Genomic DNA, 20372 nt, shown 5'->3' with positions numbered 1-20372 from the left:
AGAGCATCCAAAATTGGAAACAGTCCAAGAATAATTCAAACCTATCCCATGTAAATAATCTAATTCTGTCGTTGGTCATATTTCCATGTGCTGTACATTATCACAATAGACACTCCCCCCCTCCATCTGTTACTTTATTTAGCATGCATACCTTCCATTAGTAGGCAACATTCCAGCAAAAAGGAATTATACAGTTACCATTGAATTCTGTGTAGTGTGGCTCAATGTCCCAAGGTGAATCGTGAGGAATTGGTATGGTCTTGCCAATGTGAGATAGTCTGTTTCGCGGATTCAATATGTTCTCCAAGTTCACCCTAAATTATAATAATAAACCTACATCATCATCATCATCATCATTATCACCATCACTTGAGGTAATCAATAAAGCATCTACAAATGAAACATAATATTGCAGATGTCCAACTTTTCTGTTACCTGAGCATATCATGATTTTGACGTTCAGTTTTCCATTCCCCAATAGCTTTCTGTATTTTGGTTTTCAGCAAGTCAGCCTAAAAGAAAGAAGAAGCAATTTTCAGATTTCTCTGGATTCAGACCTTCCAGCTTTAAACTGGAATGGCTGCTGTTATTGTCTGATACAAATTGATCTCCACCACTATGACTGTAAAAAGATACCAAGACTCTAGAAAAAGTGCAGAGAAGAGCAGCAAAGATGATTAGGGGACTGGAGGCTAAAACATATAAAGAAAGGTTGCTAGAATTGGGTATGTCTAGCTTAATGAAAGAACGGACTAAGGGTGACATGATAGCAGTGTTCCAATAACTAAAGGGGTTGCCACAAAGAAGAGGGAGTCAAGCTATTCTCCAAAGCACCTGAGAGCAGGATAAGAAGCAATGGATGGAAGCTAATCAATGGGAGAAGCAACATAGAACTAAGGATAAATTTCCTGACAGAACAATTAACCAGTGGAACAACTTGCCTTCAGAAGTTGTGGATGCTCCAACACTGGAAGCAACACTTTTAAGAAGAGATTGGATAACCATTTGTCTGAATGTTTTCCTACACCATTTCTTTCACAAAATGAGCAGAGAGTTGAACTAGAAGATCTCTAAGGTCTCTTCCAACTCTATTATTCTGTTATTCTGTACTATCCTATGACTGCAGAACATTTCCTTTTGCTAACCTTTTGATAATTATGTGGACTCATACCTGAGCAAATTATTTTCCACTCCTATAAGATAATCAGGAACTAATTTCTTTTTGCTAATCCTCTTATGTAAAACACTAGGAAGACAGCATGCAGTAGGATTTGGACTATAGAAGATTCCCCACATGTTTATTAAAATCTGGCAATCGTGCTGCCAGAGGAGAACAATTTCCTAACACTCCTAGTGCCTTAGATCCAAATCAGATTTGCTAGGACTGCTATATTTTAAGGAAAGGTGTCAATTTCAGATATATTGCATGTGACTATGGATTTCAGAGAAACCTGCAGTTTGTCTCTAGGCTACCTTCAAATCTGTCCCCTCCAAATTAAAGAGATGCTATAGTTACCCCAATCTGCTCGCATTGAAAGAGCAAGACACTAGTTTTCTGCTCGTTCATGTCTTTAACAGAAATGGCCAAGATGGAGTTGTAAACACAACGGTTAAGGATGGAGACCCAATCCTGGATATCTTCCAAGGGATAGCAGTCCAGCTCTTCCTGTAGGTAAAAAGAACCCAAACACACCAGATGTAGCAGAAAGGACCATGTTGCTGCCTTCCAGGTCCAAAGTTAAGGGCACAACTTTCTGTCCCAACAATCATGAGTATACAGTAGTTCTTTGCCATTCCTTGGCATTTTAAATGTCTTATTTAATAGCAGTATCATGGCTACTGTTCAGATATTTAGTCTGTCTCAGTTGTCCCAGGTACCCATCCCAGCTTGTAAGAAAATATGGCAATGCAAATTGGGTATGAAATAAAGTATACAGAAGCTCTGTTTACCTCAGACTCTATGTCCTTCAGCAACAATTTATTTTCCTTGATCTCCAAAAGCATGTCTTGGCCCCACACCTGGCTTTGGGCATCCATCATTTTGAGTCGCTCAATACAATTCTCTACATTGTTGATTTCTTTGCCATCAATAGTACAAGTCAAAAGGTGCTGTGGATCAAATATGGACTTTGGTCAGTGGTGTAATTCATTTTTTTTACCGTGGGTGTGGCTTGGTGGGGATGGTGTGGCTTGGTGGGCGTGGTAGGGGAAGGATCTTGCAAAATCTCCATTCCCTCCCCACTCTGGGGCCAGCCAGAAGTGGCATTGGCTGGTTCTCTGAACTACTCAAAATTTCCGCTACCGCTTCTCCAGAACCTGTCAGAACCTGCTGAATTTCATCCCTGGTGTACATATAACTGTTGTGAAAGGATCAGTGTATAAGAGGCACTAGGAAGTACTGTAGGGAAGGGCCAACTATGCTGCATATAGAATATATGCTATTAACTTCAATTGGTTCAGTATAATAAACAGCGGCATTTTTCACATGATTAATTTATGGTGGGAATTTTGTTCAACAGAGGCAATATATAGCTCATTAAACTGTGTATATAATCATTGATTACATAATTGTTTACAATGTACAAGTAATTTAGAGTTGTTATATTACTGTAAGAAAGAATGAAGAAAGATTAAACATTAAAGATAGGAAAATTAATATTCTATCTACAGTTTCAGTTTCAGTTGTTTCAGTTGAGTTTATTTATAGGCCGCCCTTTTCCCTGAGGGGACTCAGGGCGGCTAACAACTTGTATGGGAGGGGAGGACATACAATAACATAAAAACACAATATATAATTAAAACCAAGCAACATTCATACAACATTCGGGTGGGGGCGGACTATGGTCTTACCCCCAGGCCTGACGGGATAGCCAGATCTTGAGGGCTGTGCGGAAGGTCTGAAGGGTGGTGAGGGTACGAATCTCCACGGGGAGATCGTTCCAGAGGGTCGGAGCTGCTACTGAAAAGGCTCTCCTCCGCGTAGTTGCCAGCCGGCACTGGCTGGCAGATGGCACTCGGAGGAGGCCCAATCTGTGAGATCTTATGGGTCGAGAGGAGGTGATTGGCAGGAGGCGGTCTCCCAAGTACGCAGATCCACTACCATGAAGGGCTTTGTAGGTAGTAAGAAGCACCTTGAAGCGCACACGGAGATCAACAGGTAGCCAGTGCAGCTCGCGGAGGATAGGTGTTATGTGGGCGAACCGAGGTGCACCCACAATCACTCGCGCGGCCGCATTCTGGACTAGCTGAAGCCGCCGGATGCTCTTCAAGGGCAGCCCCATGTAGAGCACATTGCAGTATTCCAGTCTAGAGGTCACGAGGGCGCGAGTGACTGTTGTGAGAGCCTCCCGGTTCAGGTAGGGTCGCAACTGGCGCACCAGGCGAACCTGGGCAAATGCCCCCCTGGTCACAGCCGACAGATGGTAATCAAAGGTCAGCTGCGGATCCAGGAGGACTCCCAAGTTGCGAACCCTGTCTGAGGGGTGTAAAATTTGGCCCCCCAGCCTGAGCGATGGAACACCAACCAAATTTTTGGGAGGGAAACACAACAGCCACTCGGTCTTTTCTGGGTTGAGGAAAACAGTTCTAAATTTATCTGATTAAAATTCAGGTGATCAGTTAAATATTAATCACCCAAAAGATATAGGCTTCTAGTGCTGAAATTCGGAATAACTTTCTGTCAGAAGAATAGGCCACAGTCTTTTGCAGATATTCAGACAAATGTGTACCAGGAGAAGTGAGTTGCCACCTGTGGCTGTATATATGCAACATGCTTAGCCAGGCTAATTACAGTAGCTGCATTCATCCAACATAAAGCTCAAACGGGGGTGGGGGTGGGCTTGATTGAATAGCATGGTGTGAAAACCAAGGCTGTTTGTGTCAACCCTGAAAATGACCTGACTAGAGCCATATTGGAGCTTCAGTGTTGCCACACTGGAGCTGAGGGAAAGGGAGGGGGAGATTAGAGATAGAGGGAGTTGTGTAGCCAAAATAAAACACTTTCTCTTGAGAATCAAGGACCTTCTCACACCTGGACCATGGAAGGAGGAGTGAGGTCACTGGACAAATAGACAGCGTTTTGATTGGACCATGTGACTGATTGTTTGGGGTTGTTGGAAAACATTTTCTTTTAATTAGGTGAAAACTGCGGGAACTTTCAGAGTTGGTTTTCACCAGATATGTGCCAATATATTTCCAATAAAGCTATTCTTTGAAGAATTCACCTGCCTCAGAGTTTTGCCTGGGACTATTACTTGAAACCCTGACAGTTTGGTTAATTGGGGATTCCGTACATTATACAAAAAAACAACAACAACAGAATAGTTCAGTCATCAAATTAAGCATGTTGTATGGATACAGCCAATAATAGGCGTTGCCCTAATTTATTTTCATTCATCTGGATGTTGGAAGGCAATCTCTGAGTACAAGTAATCCTCCACTTCCAACTATCATATTTTTCAGAGTATAAGATGCACCCTTTCCCTCCCTAAAAGAGCGTGGAAATGTTGGTGCGACTTACACCAAATACAGCCATTTTTGGCCTCCCAAATCCATGCCCCCGCATCCCATTTTTGCGAAAAATGGGCAAAAAATGGGACATTTTCCACAAAAACTGAGACATTTTTACCTTCTCCCAGTCCTCAGAAGCACTCTGCAGGCTTCAGCAGGGCTGGGGGAAGCCAAAAATGCCCCCCTTTTTGTGAAAAGCCTGCAGAGTGCTCCTGGGGGCTGGGGAGGACAAAAACTGTTTTTTCTTACTTACCTCTTTGAAATCCTGGTGTGTCTTATACACCAGTGCGACTTATAGTCCAAAAATACAGTACTTGTTTAGTAACTGAAGTTATGATAGGACTCAAAAAAGTGACTTAGAGTCAGTTTTCACACATATCACAGTGTCCCTGCAGTCACATGATCAAAATTTGACTGCTTAGTGATCACCATGTATTTACAAAAGTTGCAATGTCCTGGGGTGACATGATCACCATTCCCAACATTCCCAGGGGACTTCCAACAGGCAAAGTCAATGGTGAAAAATGGATTCACTTAACAACCACATGATTTAATTAACAACCATTGTGATTTGCTTAATGACTGTGGCCTAAAGGTCATAAAATAGGGCCCAACTCACTTAATGACTGACTCATTTAGCAAAAGAAGTTTCTGTCTCAATTGGGGTTGTAAATTGAAGATTACCTGTATAATGAAGGTTGTAAATTTATTCATGAATGAATGAATAGTAAATTAAAAATGTAAAAGTTAAGGATGTTATTAATGCTGATTTTCTGTTTTTCCCCATTCTGTAAAATCATTTGAACGCCTTTAAGAGGTTAGGACCAGAGAACTGGTAAAGAAAAAATCATCCTGCACAGCATTATGGAATAAGACAAAATCTTGTCAATCATCATATTTAACTCTATGTGCAATGCAGGAAGTCCAGACTCAGAGCATTTTGAGCCAATGGCCAGGTAATTTCCTCTTCAGGACGATCAGCACAAAAGGACCCAAAATTATTTCATTGAGAAATGGATGAGGTTTACATAGAGCAGGGGTGTCAAACTTGATTTCATTGAGGGCTACATCAGGATTGTGTTTGACCTTGGGGGTGGGGGGTGGCCAGGGTGGGCATGGCTACCTCAACATCACTCATGTTGGGGCCAATGGGTTCCTGAGTTCAGTTTTCACGGCCTCCTGCAACCCTCTGCCAGCAAAAATGGAGCTCAGGAGGATCTGCGTGCAGCCGTCCCGAGCTCCATTTTCACTGGCAGAGGCACCGCGGGCTGTTTCTTCACTGTTTCCAGGGCAGCCCCATGGGCCAGATCTAAGCACCCCGCAGGCCGGATCTGGTCCCCAGGCCTTAATTTTGACACCCCTGACGTAGAGCATATGTAACTGATAAGTGCCACTGATAACTTCTGCAACTGAGCAGAATGGCAGGGATCTTTCTGGGCTTCCAAAGGTTTTTCCTACCTCCACCCGATGCCGGAAGTCATACTCAGCCTTCATTATGGTGTTACTGTACTCTTTCCTTTGACCTGTGAGGGGGGGGAAAAGGCAGAATTCAACTCCAGTTTTTGCTTTAAGTATATATTGGGATGGCAATTAGATCACAGTTTGTAGTGGGTACCACACAAATGATAACCCAAAACCTCAGAGAAAGTTTATGTCTGGAAGGCAGGTGAGGGCAGGAGTTGGCTCCACTGATCTTGGTTTCTCCAGGACTGCTTTACGTGCCAATTAGAGGGAATTAATAAGGGAAGGGTGGTGGTTTCTTTTTCAGAGAAGATAACAGAACGAAGGGAAGCCTCCACTTTTCTAAACTAGTTTATGCTAAGGATCAGCTGATATTCCTCTCTTCGATACAGAGTGAGAAAGTACATGGCACAGGGTCTGGTTACTTGATCGCCTATCTCCCATATTATTTTCCTGCCAGCTCTGATTTGACTAGGTTGGCATGCTTTGGGTACCTTTCACTAAACAATGTTATCTATTGGGAACTCAGAAGCACAGATTTTCTGGTGCAGCTCTATGGAGGGAGGTTTCCCCTGAGAGATTCAAATGCCCCCCTCCCCAACACTGGTGTTTCAAAGACTATTTTCCCAGACCTTTGTTGAGGATTGGCATCCCTCATCTTCCATTTCTTTGCCCCTATTTGGGTTTGCTTTCTCTGCCACATTTCTTTCTTCTTATTTTTGTGACCTTTCCTTATTTTTAAATGTTTTAAACAATTTGTAAAGCATCCAGAATCAGATTTGGTAGTTGGGCAGCATAGCAACAATAATTTAAAAAAACAACAACACCTTGGCAAGTCATTAGATACACAGCTGGAATAGTAGACTGGACTCAAGCAGAACTAAAAGTCTGGGATAGCCACAGCATAAAAATAATGACAATGGATTATGCCCTTCATCCATGAAGCAACGTTGACAGACTTTATTTACAAAGGAGCATAAGTGGGCTTGGAATATTGCCCAGATGGCATCAGAGAGTTGAAGAAATAAAAAGGGCATTGGAAGAATATCTGATGGACAGTGAAGACGATGCACTGAAGCTAGCATACAATGGAGGGTTACCGAGTACTGGATAGATAAAACTGGCCTACATGAAAGATCAAATAAAGAATAGAAAAGAGTCAAGGCAAAGAATTATTAAAAATAGCAGACAAAGCAGATAACAACCAGACCTGACAATGGCTAAGAGCAAGAAAGTTGAAGAAAGAGAGGGACTAATTCTGGCTGCACAAGCCCAGGCCTTAAGAAGATAAACATATAAAGACAGAATTGTGAAGGCAGCAACAGGCAGCAAATGCCTCCTCTGTAAAGAAGCTGAAGAAATAGTGAACCATCTAGTTAGCTGCTGCAAGAAGATCACATAGACTGACTATAAACAACCAATGCCATGATCAAATAGCAAAAATGAAGCACTGGAATATCTGCAAGAAATACCATTTGCCTACAAGCAAGAACTGGTGGGACCACACAATAGATAAAATAATACAAAATGAAGAAGTGCTCTGGGACTTTTAGAATTCAAACAGATAAGTACCTGCCACATAACACCCAAACTTAACAATTGTTCATAAAAAATAAAAAATCTGGATAGTGGATGTTGCAGTATCTGGAGACAGCAGAAGAGAAGAGAAAAAACTGGAGAAAATCACGACATACAAAGATCTGTAAATAGAAATGGAACAATAGTGGCAAAAGAAAGCAAAGATAGTAATAGAAGCCTTGAGTACAATTCCAAAAATATCTGGGGCAAGACATGAATACCATCAGCAAATCACCATCAGTCAATTGCAAATGGTAGCTTTCCTTGGAACAGCCTACATCCTGTGACAATACCTTTAATACATCAAACAATATCTGCCTATTCCAGGTCTTAGGGAAGGACTTGTTAGGTGGATAAAAATATCAGATCCAGTTTAAACATCTGGTTGACAGAGTGACAATCATCATGATCGTCATCAATCATCTTCATCATCTGGTTCCCTCTAGGCTATTTCTTGAAATAAAAAAAATATACTCCGACATAAGAAAGTAGACAATGTGCAGATGGTAGCTGCAACTGCATTTTTGCTCCTGATTACAAAAAAAATTAGGTCACTAGGATATGATTCCATTTGAATGATCTGTAAAGAGGAGAGCAGGCTATCCTTACGGTAAATTGCTTTGCCACTTGGCCTGGACATGCTGTTGGCTCTGCTGAAATCTGTTCCAGAATCACTGTGAAGAAAACAGAACAAAGATCCATTACTGTTTAGGATAACCCGCTCCCTACTAAATAAGAGGGAAGCGGGGGAACCCTTGCAGGGCAGAGCTGAGGATTATGCCCAATTCTTAGCGGACAAAATTGCTCGGTTTCGGTCGGACTTGGACTCCATCTCTGCAGTTCCAGCCGAGGCACAAGAGGATGAAGTAGACCATCTCTGGGTTGAGTTTCAGGATGTTGCCCCCGGGGATGTGGACAAGGCCATGAGGGCTGTAAGTGCCTCCACCTGTGTACTGGACCCGTGTCCCTCATGGCTGGTTACTAACAGCAGTGAGGTGACACGAGGCTGGATCCAGGCGGTTGTTACCGCCTCTCTTCGGGAGGGGAACTTCCCCGCCACGCTAAAAGCGGCGGTGGTGAGACCCCTCCTGAAGGAGCCATCTCTGGATCCAGCTGTTCTTAATAACTATCGCCCAGTCTCCAACCTTCCCTTTCTTGGGAAGGTTGTTGAGAAGGTGGTGGCCTTCCAGCTCCAGCGGTCCTTGGAGGAAGCAAGCTATCTTGACCCCTTCCAGTCAGGCTTCAGACCCGGTTACAGCACAGAAACTGCTTTGGTCGCATTGACCGATGATCTTTGGAGAGCCAGAGATGGAGGACATCCCTCCATCCTGGTTCTCCTTGACCTCTCAGCGGCTTTCGATACCATCGACCATGGTATCCTTCTGCGACGACTGCGGGAGGTGGGAGTGGGAGGCATCGTGTTGCGGTGGTTCTCCTCCTACCTCTCGGACAGGTGGCAGTCGGTGTTAGTGGGGGGGCAGAGATCGACCCCTAGGCCCCTAACATATGGGGTGCCTCAGGGTTCGGTCTTATCCCCCCTACTATTCAACATCTACATGAAACCGCTGGGAGAGATCATCCGCAGGCACGGGATAAGATACCATCAATATGCGGACGATACCCAGTTGTATCTGTCCGCCCCGTGCCAACTCAATGAAGCGGCAGACGTGATGAACCGAGGCCTTGAGGCCGTTATGGACTGGATGAGGGCTAACAAGCTTGTACTCAACCCAGAAAAGACCGAGTGGCTGTTGTGCTTCCCTCCCAAAGATTCGACCAATATTCCATCACTCAGGCTGGGGGGTCAAATTTTACACCCCTCAGAGAGGGTTCGCAACTTGGGAGTCCTCCTGGATCCACAGCTATCCTTTGACCACCACCTGACGGCTGTGACCAGGGGGGCATTTGCCCAGGTTCGCCTGGTGCGCCAGTTGCGACCCTACCTGAATCGGGAGGCTCTCACAACAGTCACTCGGGCCCTTGTGACCTCTAGGCTGGAATACTGCAATGTGCTCTACATGGGGCTGCCCTTGAAGAGCATCCGGCGACTTCAGCTAGTCCAGAACGCGGCCGCGCGAGTGATCGTGGGTGCACCTCGGTTCACCCACATAACACCTATCCTCCGCAAGCTGCGCTGGCTACCTGTCGATCTCCGGGTGCGCTTCAAGGTGCTACTAGTCACCCATAAAGCCCTTCATGGTAGTGGATCTGCGTACTTGAGAGACCGCCTTCTGCCAATTACCTCCCTGCGACCAATTAGATCTCATAGATTGGGCCTCCTCCGAATTCCATCTGCCAGCCAGTGCCGGCTGGCAACTACAAGGAGGAGGGCCTTTTCAGTAGTAGCTCCGACCCTTTGGAACGAGCTCCCCGTGGAGATTCGTACTCTCACCACCGTCCAGGCCTTCTGCATAGCCCTTAAGACCTGGCTAGCCTAAGGTGACCAGACATCCCGCTTTTGGCGGGACACACCCGCTTTCCAATGCATTTTCCCACGTCCCGCCCGCTTTTTTAAAAAGCACGCTTTTTTTGGCGCTCGCAGCTCCCGCCCATCAAGCTGCTAGCTTGCTGGGCTGGCTCATCGTTCTGTTCTCTATCCTACCTCCTACCTACAAATTTAAGCCAGCCCAGCCTGCCGCTCACAGATTGGATTGGCCTGGACTCCAGCCAATCAGTGAGCTGGCTGGGATGGAAAACGCGGCGTGCTTAAAGTTTTCCATCCCAGCCAGCTCACTGATTGGCTGGAGTCCGCTTAGCATGCCGCATGAGTCCCCCGCCCATCCGTTGCCGCTCGCATGGGCGGGGTAGCGTAGCGAGTGAGCGGGGAGCGAGCTCGCCTTTTCAGCTCCACTTCCGGACAAGCTGTGGAAAACCCTCTGCGAAAAGTGCCACCTGGGGCCGCCGCTTCTTCTCCGAACTCAGAGTAAGTGACGGGCGGGGCGAGTGAGGGGGGGGGTTGCGGGATCGCCACCCGCTGCACTGCAGCTGACTCACCCCGGGCCGGGCAGGCTGGGAGGCTCTGGGCGTCCGGGCGGGAAGAGCACAGAGAAAGGCAGAGCGGCGCTCGACGCGACTCTGCTATTTCTGCTGGAGGAGTCCCTAGATAGGGAAGGCGGGTGGCGAGGCAGAGCAAGGGAGCGCAAATGGCGGATCCCGGGCTCATATGCAGAGGGAGCTCTCCAGGCACAGGAGCGCTGGAAAAGTGCTCCGCTCATGCACCCACCGGGACGGAGCACGCTCGCTCCAGCCCTGCCTGCCGGCACGACTTTGAAGTGTTGGCTTGCCGCTTGCCTTCCACTTCGGCCCGCGCGGAAGGCAATCCAGCCCTTTCAAAGTCATGCCGGCAGTTTAGAACTTGCCCGTCATTCAGCGAAACATATTTCGCTGAATGGCGGCCAAGGGGCACGCTAAAGTGCCGGCATAAGTTTGAAGTGTTGCCTTGCCGCTTGCCTTCCACGTCGGCCCGCGCGGAAGGCAATCCAGCCCTTTCAAAGTCATGCCGGCAGTAGAACTTGCCCGTCATTCAGCGAAACATACTTCGCTGAATGGCGGCCAAGGGGCACGCTAAAGTGCCGGCATAAGTTTGAAGGGCTGGCTTGCCGCTTGCCTTCCACGTCGGCCTGCGCAGAAGGCAATCCAGCCCTTTCAAAGTCATGCCGGCAGTAGAACTTGCCCGTCATTCAGCGAAACATATTTCGCTGAATGGCGGCCAAGGGGCACGCTAAAGTGCCGGCATAGGTTTGAAGGGCTGGCTGGCTTGCCGCTTGCCTTCCACGTCGGCCCGCGCAGAAGGCAATCCAGCCCTTTCAAAGTCATGCCGGCAGTTTAGAACTTGCCCGTCATTCAGCGAAACATATTTCGCTGAATGGCGGCCAAGGGGCACGCTAAAGTGCCGGCATAGGTTTGAAGGGCTGGCTTGCCGCTTGCCTTCCACGTCGGCCCGCGCGGAAGGCAATCCAGCCCTTTCAAAGTCATGCCGGCAGTTTAGAACTTGCCCGTCATTCAGCGAAACATACTTCGCTGAATGGCGGCCAAGGGGCACGCTAAAGTGCCGGCATAAGTTTGAAGGGCTGGCTTGCCGCTTGCCTTCCACGTCGGCCCGCGCAGAAGGCAATCCAGCCCTTTCAAAGTCATGCCGGCAGTTTAGAACTTGCCCGTCATTCAGCGAAACATATTTCGCTGAATGGCGGCCAAGGGGCACGCTAAAGTGCCGGCATAGGTTTGAAGGGCTGGCTTGCCGCTTGCCTTCCACGTCGGCCCATGCAGAAGGCAATCCAGCCCTTTCAAAGTCATGCCGGCAGTTTAGAACTTGCCCGTCATTCAGCGAAACATATTTCGCTGAATGGCGGCCAAGGGGCACGCTAAAGTGCCGGCATAGGTTTGAAGGGCTGGCTGGCTTGCCGCTTGCCTTCCACGTCGGCCCGCGCGGAAGGCAATCCAGCCCTTTCAAAGTCATGCCGGCAGTTTAGAACTTGCCCGTCATTCAGCGAAACATATTTCGCTGAATGGCTGCCAAGGGGCACGCTAAAGTGCCGGCATAGGTTTGAAGGGCTGGCTGGCTTGCCGCTTGCCTTCCACGTCGGCCCGCGCGGAAGGCAATCCAGCCCTTTCAAAGTCATGCCGGCAGTTTAGAACTTGCCCGTCATTCAGCGAAACATACTTCGCTGAATGGCGGCCAAGGGGCACGCTAAAGTGCCGGCATAAGTTTGAAGGGCTGGCTGGCTTGCCGCTTGCCTTCCACGTCGGCCCGCGCGGTAGGCAATCCAGCCCTTTCAAAGTCATGCCGGCAGTTTAGAACTTGCCCGTCATTCAGCGAAACATGACTTTGAAGTGCTGGATTGCTTGCCGCGTTTCCCCGGAGCGCTCGGGCTCCTTCTCTGGGCAGAGTTGGAGCCTATCCTCCACCTCCTCCCAACGGAGGGGCGCCCTAAAAAAAAAAAAAAGGAGCCAAGCCGTTCCAAAGATGTGAAGGGAAGCAACCAGATCGCAGCGAGGAGAAGGAGGAGGAAGTAAATACAAGTATAATAAATACAAGTATTTATTATACTTGTATTTATTATACTGTGGATTTGGTCTGCATCAACCTGCCGCCTCCCCTCACCAGGCAAATCGCGGTGAAAACTCTGGGTGAGTCTCCGCGGAGAGCTTGGCGGGCAGCTGGCTGGACTTCTAAGAGGTGGGGGGGAGGAGCGGCAGCTCCTTGAAATGGAAAAAGGCTTGCTTCCCCCTCCCCAATGAGACGCCTTCCACGATAATAGGAGAGGAGAGCTAAGAGAACAGGGCGGGGGTTGGGAGAAGGCATGGGACCGGGCTCGGATTTGCCATTTGAGAGAGAGAGAGAGAGGAAGGGGGAGAACACGAGTGTGTGTATCCCTCCTTCCTTCAGCCCAACACTCTAGCCCGGCTTGGCTCCCGCTTCGTCTCTCCTGCCTCTTCGCTTCTCTGTTCGATTGTTGAAAGTGGGAGCCAAACCGGGTCATTCCTTCCAAGAGGCAAGTTTCCGTTCTCTTAGATACGTTCTGCCTTGTGATTGCTGTCTCCAGGCTCTCCTCTCCTATTATCATGGAAGGTGTCTCATTTGGGGGAGGGGGGGCAGGCCTTTCTCCATTCAACAGATCCAATATACAGAGTTTTATTTTTTGGCCCTAAAAATATTGTCACTGAGGATGACAGAAATTTCTTCATCATTGCTATTGGCCTCAAGTAGCAAATAATTAAACATGGTTTTTAGTGTACTTAGTTAGCTATCTGCTTTTTAACATTACATGGTATCAGTTTCAAGAATGCATGCAATCCTGAAAATTTGTAACAAACTTGTTGAAGGGCCTATGAAATATTTTCTAGTTTAGTGTAGAATAAGTATTCTTAATAAAAGAAAAAGTCATTTTTATTTAATCAATTGCATTCCTGTTTATAATGGCATTAATTAACTAAACTGGAAATAAATCTATGTTTTGCTAGAGTTTTAAAATTAAAAAACCTTACATTTTGTTGCTATTATTTTAATCAGAGTTTTGCCAAGTGAAATTATATAATGGTTCCTCATGTCTCTGTAATTTTCTAAATCTCATCCAGAAGTACCACAGAATCTGGCATTTTCAGCAGAATGATGCTGATGCTAATAAAACATCCTGATTTTTGGTGAAAGGATGGAAAGAGGAAGGAAGGAGGAAGAGAGATCTAAAGAGCAGAAAGACAGAAGGCAGATAGGCAAGAGGAAGGAAGGAAGGAGAAAGAATGGAAAGGAAGGAAGGCTAGAAGGAAGAAAGAGGGAGGGAGGGAGGGAGGGAGGGAGGGAGGGAAGGAAGGTGAAAGGAGGAAGGAAGGAAGGGTACTTCCACTTGTAGGCCTGGGACTGAATGCAGGAGGAGTCTCTCCATAGGATCAGCTGCTCCTCTGATCATGGTCTATGAAAATGTTACTGCCTGCCTGATGCAAATTTAGACAGATGGTGCTTTGGGCTGCCCCTCAAATCCCCCCTTTACTCCTCCCCCTGTAGAATTCAGCCCCCTGAGTTTTGCCTTTGAGGGGCATGTGTGGTTATGGCGGATGGCAGAGTCAGCTGGAGGTTGAGAGGGGATTGGGGCTTTTGTCCGCCTGTGGAGTTCTCCCCATGGACAGGATGGGATGTTGGCATGAAAGGGATCCGGGCACAATCTCACCTGTTCCAAGTAAAGTTGCCTTTTGCAATTGGCTACCGGTAATCCTCGACTTACGACCAGGATTGATCCCCCAATTTCTGTTGCTAAGGGAGACGTTTGTTAAATGATTTTTGCCTCATTTTGCGACCTTTTATTGCCACGTTAAGTGAATCATGGTGGTTGTTAAGTCAGGAACATGGCTGTTTAGTGACCAAAATTACAATGGCATTGAAAAAAGTGACTGATGACCATTTTTCACACTTAGCGACCATTTTCACACTTAGCGACCATTGTGGCATCCTCATGGTTACGCGATCAAAATGTTGATGTTTGGCAACAGATTCGTATTTCTGATGATAGTTTGAAATGGTGACAGTATAAATTATTGCTGGTGTAATACTTAACAATGGTTTTTAAGGATTTCTTTTATTTATAGAATACCTTTTTTATTATTTTGGGGGGATTTTTACTTTTAAATTGTTTATAAAATGTATTTACTACAAGAAATGTTCCTTTTTGCAAATGTGATCTTTGCAAATCTTTGTGATGCAATATGTTCAGACCAGGTTTATGTGTCTCAAAGTGGCTGCTATTCTATGGGCAGGCCAGGTTGGTGCAAGGCAGCTTTGCCAGATTTGGTGTGTTTCACCCTCATTGAATTTTATATCGTATAAAGAATGGAAGGAGGAAGGAAGAGAAAAAAGAAGGAAGGGAGTGAGTGAGGAAAGAAGAGGATGGAAGGAGGGAGGAAGGAAGGAAGAGAGGGAAAGAGCAGAAGACAGATAAGGTGAAGGTAGATCAGCAAGAGGAATGAAGGAAGAAGTGAGGAGTCTCGAGGAGGGGGAAAACATTTAGTGACCAAAGTTACAATGGCATTGAAAAAAGTGACTGATGACCATTTTTCACACTTAGCGACCGTTGCGACCATTTTTCACACTTAGCGACCGTTGCAGCATCCTCATGGTCACGTGATCAAAATTTTGTTTGGCAACAGATTCGTATTTATGCTGGTTTCAGTGTCCTGGGGTGACCTTTTGACAAAAAATTTTTTTTTAATCAAGCCCCCCCCCCCCCCCGGTCAAGGGTGTCCCTCTTTTCCAATCTGAAAATCTGGTCACCTTAGGCTAGCCCGTCAGGCCTGGGGACAAAGATAGCCGCCCCTCCCGAATGATGAATGAATGTTGCTCATTATTTTTACTTTATGTGTGTCTACGTCATTGTTTGTATTCCCCTTTCCTGATTTTATGTGAGCCGCCCTGAGTCCCCTCAGGGAAAAGGGCGGCCTATAAATGTTAATAAACTAAACTAAACTAAACTACATGGATTTAATTTTTTTTAAAGGTCAGTTTTCACTTATATTCCCTTATATCTCAGTTATTCCTCCCTCCCCTCTGCTACTATTGAATCAGGAATTTTAGTAAGTTACAATAATAAACATTCATGATTCTGGACAAAATGAAATGATATGCTCTTTGAGATACAGTGTGAGCTAAATTTCACTTAAAATGTCTAGAATCCAAATCCAAAGACTTTTGACAAAACTTTCTCAAATCCGTGTCTAGACTGGAGACTAGTTTGTTCTGGCAAATTCTCAATAAGATTGAAATATATAGGAATAAAGGTTTAAAATTTACATTAAACCATAACTTAAAAGAAAATGCCTATAAGTTGAGATATCACTGGTATTTAACTCCAGATAAGTTGTCAAGAATGTATGAAGGCATTTTAAATGAATGTTGGAAATGTAAGTGTAAAGGAGATCCAGTTTAAGAGTTTAAAAGAGACTTTTTATCATTTATGGTGGGTGGGTGATAAAACAAAGAAATATTGAAGTAGGATTCATATTTTAATACAGAAAATTCTTAAAGTGAATATAAAGAGAAAACCAGAGACTTTGCTTTTGGGTTTAGTGGAAAGCGACCTAAGGGAAAACATTCAGAACTTTGATGAAAGCAAGACTTCTTTATGCACAAAAATGGAAAATCACCTCGATCCCCACAATGGATGAATGGCTGCAAAAACTGATGGAGTTAGATGGCTAAATTGACCCTTTTGATCAAGGAAAAAAATACAAATACTTTTATTTTTACTTGGAAACCACTTCTGGACTTTATGCTTGAGGTGGAAAAGAAACTTTTGATTTTGGGTTTTACCGATTAGATAGACTTGTTGTTATAGAAATGACTAATTAATACAATTATGTAAAAAGTTGAGGTTTGAAGTGAATACCTTGTTCTAACTACACTAAAGGGAGCCAGAAGTCAATGCCTTTTTTTATTTTTCCCTTTTCCTTTCCCCCACTTTCCCCTTCCCTATTTTCTCTACAATTTACTTTTGTATTTTTGTATGCTATATTATAAACTAACAAAAAGCCATTTAAAAACATTTAAATATGTAGACTTACTCGCTGTAAGCACCATTCCCATAGCTGAAGCGATCTTCCATTCTGAATTCAGATTTTTACAGTCTTGTTCAACAGCCAGAGTTTCTAGCAGAGATCGATAGCCATATAAATTGAATTAATAAATAAATATTCAAGACCTGCATTTTATAAATCATTTCCGCAATTGTGATTGAAGCATTATATTTCTTCTCAACATTCTAAATAGCCAGACCTTAGCTTAAATTTAACCATAACTCTAAAATAGCACATTTGCAGGAAATTTGGTAGCATGGTCAATTCATCTGGCTTAGCCCTGATCATTAATCTGACTAGTAGCAGTTTCCATGCTTTCATGTTCCCAAATGTTTGGGCATACAGCCTGGATTTTAATTGGAGATGCCAGAGATTAATTCCAGGACTTCCCGTGTGCAAAACCTGCCATTCCTACCGAAAAGCTAAAAATCATAAAATAGTCATTCCCTTTAATAGGCAAAAAAAACAAAAAAAAACCAACCCCAAAAAAAACCCACCAAGGAATTTGTTTTACATGCAGATAATTTTAAAGCCTTCTTCCTTGTATGTACTTTCTACTACTGGTGCAACTCTTTCCATGGTCATCAATATTATTACATTTTCCCTTTCTACCTGAGACCTTTCACCCTTCCTAAATTATTGTAAAAAATAAAATTATTGTAAGATAAAGATACCCTCCAGTTGTCTTTCTTGTCTGTGTTATGTAGAGACTTCTTGTAGGACTTTTAAACTGCTTTTAAAAAACTTTTATAAATTTCCTAATCTGGTCAAAAGACCTGGAATTCCCAGGTGGTCTTCCTTCCAATTACCGTCCTAATTTAGGCAATCTGGCTTAAGATTAGCCAAGAACCATTAAAGGTTATTGAAAAGACCAACATTCTTTGAGGCTGGGTTTGGCTCTACTTATGAATACGTGAACTTGAGAAATCAGTGCTATTTTCCATCAATCAGAGGGGAGGGGAGTAGGATTTAATAAAGCAGCTTACCTTCTGAATTGTTGTGGTAACAGGTGGTTTAATAGAACAAACACAGGATTTCCCTCTGCTAAGCATAGAAGCAGGAAAAAGACCACAGAAAGAGTTGTGTCTGTCCCCGGAACATGGTTTCAACTTCAGACTTTGTCCCTCTGTTTAAAGGAGCATTAATACACAGAATAAAAGGAAGTATTCAGAGAGTGAGAGGGCAAATAGTAGGCATAAAGTTTCAGTGCTGCATGACGCAGGAGTCACACCCCTGGTCTTTGGACTCTTCTCTGCACAGATAAATCATCCATCTCCTTGTGTGCTGAACCTACACCGGCTACTGGAGAGTGACCTGGCTTAAAAAAAGAAGGTAAACATTTATACAAACTGACATAAAATAAGAAAAAGAAAAGAAAAAAAGTCAAAGAGAAAGATAAAAGTACAAGAAAGGCTAAAATAGAAGAAAAATAGAAAAGAAAAATGATATGAAGAATTAGCTTCCTATCTTCTTTGCAAGCAGTTATAAGTACAATGATAAATTTCCCTTTTACTCTATGATTACCACATACTCTTTTCTTTCTATAATCCATCCTGCTTAATGACCAAGACCATAAATCATATGTTCATATTTTTCTGATTAATATAAAAAGTCTAAAATGGGTTTCCCATCAGCAATAAACATAAATATTGTTTGGTCTCTGCTTAAAGAGGACAATTCAGTCATTTCACCAAGTTCCATCCTTTTCACCAACCATTTGTCCATTGTGGGTAATGTTGAATTTCCCCTTTTTGTGCATTAAAAAATCATGTTATGATGGACAGTTTTCTTGAGGCAGTGGGGTTTGTTAAGTTGGGTTGTGGGGTTAAGATGCTGTTCAATTGAATGTCTCCCTTAGCTCCTTTGATCTGATCCTTGGACTGATGTGGGAGTCTCCTGATTAATGGTTAACCATTACACCTGCAATGACTCGTTGGCTGACAACCATAAATCATTGTGAGCATATTGCAACCGCCTTGCAGGTCCTTTATTGATTGCTGTTGAGCTCAAACTATTGGCCTAAGTTATAAAGCAGCTTATGGCTTGGCCTCTAGCTACTTCTTATGAGTACATTGTCAATTAAGCATGCCAGGTCATGATAAACTGATGGCAAAAATTCTCTCCCCCCCCCAAGGAGAACACTATGAAACTGGAACAATATTGAATACTTGAATCCTCCTAACTGTAGCACAAGCATGCACTGATAAATTTTTAAGTTAAGCACAGCTTTAAGCTTTCTTAACTGCGGGCTAAATATGAGATGTAGGCAATGTCATTGAGATGTGTCAAATAAAAACTTATCAGTGCATGTTTGTGCTGCAGTTAGGAGGATTCAAGTACTCAATAATGTTTCCCAGAGTTATCCAATCATTGTTATGTGAAAAATAATAGGTGTGAGGATAAGCTTTATATCTTTTTTGTGATGACTGGGTCATGCTGTATTCCACAACAGTAGAAGTACTTAAGGTTTTATTCTAAAGTGGTATAAAAATTAACATACCCATATAACATGAGACAGCAATTAAAGAATATTAAAACAAGATACCAATTAAGCATATTTTAAAACATAGTAAGTCAAGAAGACTTCATATCCTTTCTGGCAGACAGGGGGTCCTAAAGGGATTTAACGCCAGCAAATGTGCAGCACTCATTCAGTTAGGTCTTCATCTGATCCCTGGGAGTGTTCTAATTAGTTTATTAAGCCCATTTACTTTTCAATGGTTTAATCTCATGGTGGCAATGGGCCACCTCAAAGTTGAGGTGGCCTGTTTCTCAAGATTAATTGGGATTGAAGATGAGAAAGATCATCCTACTTACTTAGGTGTCCCACCAGAGACAATTTAGATCAAAGTAAAATATTTGTGTGAGTTAAGGTTACTGGAGATGCACAGGATTAGGTAGCAAGAAGATCCTAATTCTGTACATCTCCAAGATGTCCTGGATCAGCCCAAACAGAAATTAATTGACAATGCACTGTTTTGAGAGGAGAGAGAGAGAAAGAAAGAGGGAGAGAGAGAAGCAGCTCCATTCTTCTGCTTCATGGTGGGCTTCAGGGGTGGGTAGTTATGGAATCGTCCGGATTCAGGCGAACCCATAGCTAATGTTATGGCCAGTTCAGAGAAAAATGAAGGAATAACATTTTTGTTTGAATATATGATGTACAAGGACAATAATGAACCTAAGCATACTCGATGGAGGATTGGTAGGATTATACATAATTGAAAATAGTGATATATAAATGTAAAATAGTGATATATAAATATAAACAGTTGGTAAATTCTTTTATACTGTAAAAATATTCAGAATGGGATTATTATTGAAACCTAATTCAAATCCTACTCCTGGCTGGCCCCTCCCATCCCTCTGACCCTTCCCCTCCCAGGAGTCTCCACGCAGCCCATTTTGGGTTTTTTTTGCAATTTTTTTTAAACATAAAAAACAACATTAAAAATTAAAACATAGTAAGTCAAGAAGACTTCATATCCTACATATATATATGTAATATTTGTGCTGATAAATAAATAAAGGGAGACTAGTATAGATCTGTTTCAAGCTATTTAGCTCTCATCAGCTAGCCATACCTTTACTGGGATTTGAACCTAAGGGTATGGCTAGCTGATGAGAGCTAAATAGCTTGAAATAGATCTATACTAGTCTCCCTTTATACTACACAAAAGTAACAAAGGCAACAGTAAAACATTGGGCTTTCTGTCTGGATGGTCTCTTGTGACGAGCCGATGGACAGAGAATGGAAGCAGTTAGCTTCC

The 20372-nt window shown here is 43.9% G+C and overlaps 1 protein-coding gene across 2 annotated transcripts in view; it reads right to left on the bottom strand.

Moving 5' to 3' along the window:
• The window catches only part of EPS8L3 (EPS8 like 3), a 40805-nt gene extending 22976 nt beyond the window's left edge, over positions 1-17829 (bottom strand). The window contains exons 1-8 of one of the 2 annotated variants that reach the window (XM_032217484.1): positions 17592-17829; positions 16594-16677; positions 8158-8222; positions 5968-6032; positions 1951-2109; positions 1517-1666; positions 436-512; positions 199-314 (exon numbers count right to left, since the gene is read on the bottom strand). In XM_032217484.1, the coding sequence (XP_032073375.1) occupies positions 199-314; positions 436-512; positions 1517-1666; positions 1951-2109; positions 5968-6032; positions 8158-8222; positions 16594-16634 (673 nt within the window). In that variant the 5' untranslated portion in view covers positions 16635-16677; positions 17592-17829. The remainder of the gene's footprint in view (positions 1-198; positions 315-435; positions 513-1516; positions 1667-1950; positions 2110-5967; positions 6033-8157; positions 8223-16593; positions 16678-17591) is intronic. The other variant, XM_032217483.1, reaches the window with a different exon arrangement.
• Between the last annotated feature and the right edge of the window lie 2543 nt (positions 17830-20372).

This window comes from Thamnophis elegans, chromosome 5 (assembly GCF_009769535.1).
Source record: "Thamnophis elegans isolate rThaEle1 chromosome 5, rThaEle1.pri, whole genome shotgun sequence".
Lineage (NCBI taxonomy): Eukaryota > Metazoa > Chordata > Lepidosauria > Squamata > Colubridae > Thamnophis > Thamnophis elegans.
The sequence above is the reverse complement of the archived record's forward strand: the minus strand, read 5'-3'. Positions and strand labels throughout refer to the sequence as shown.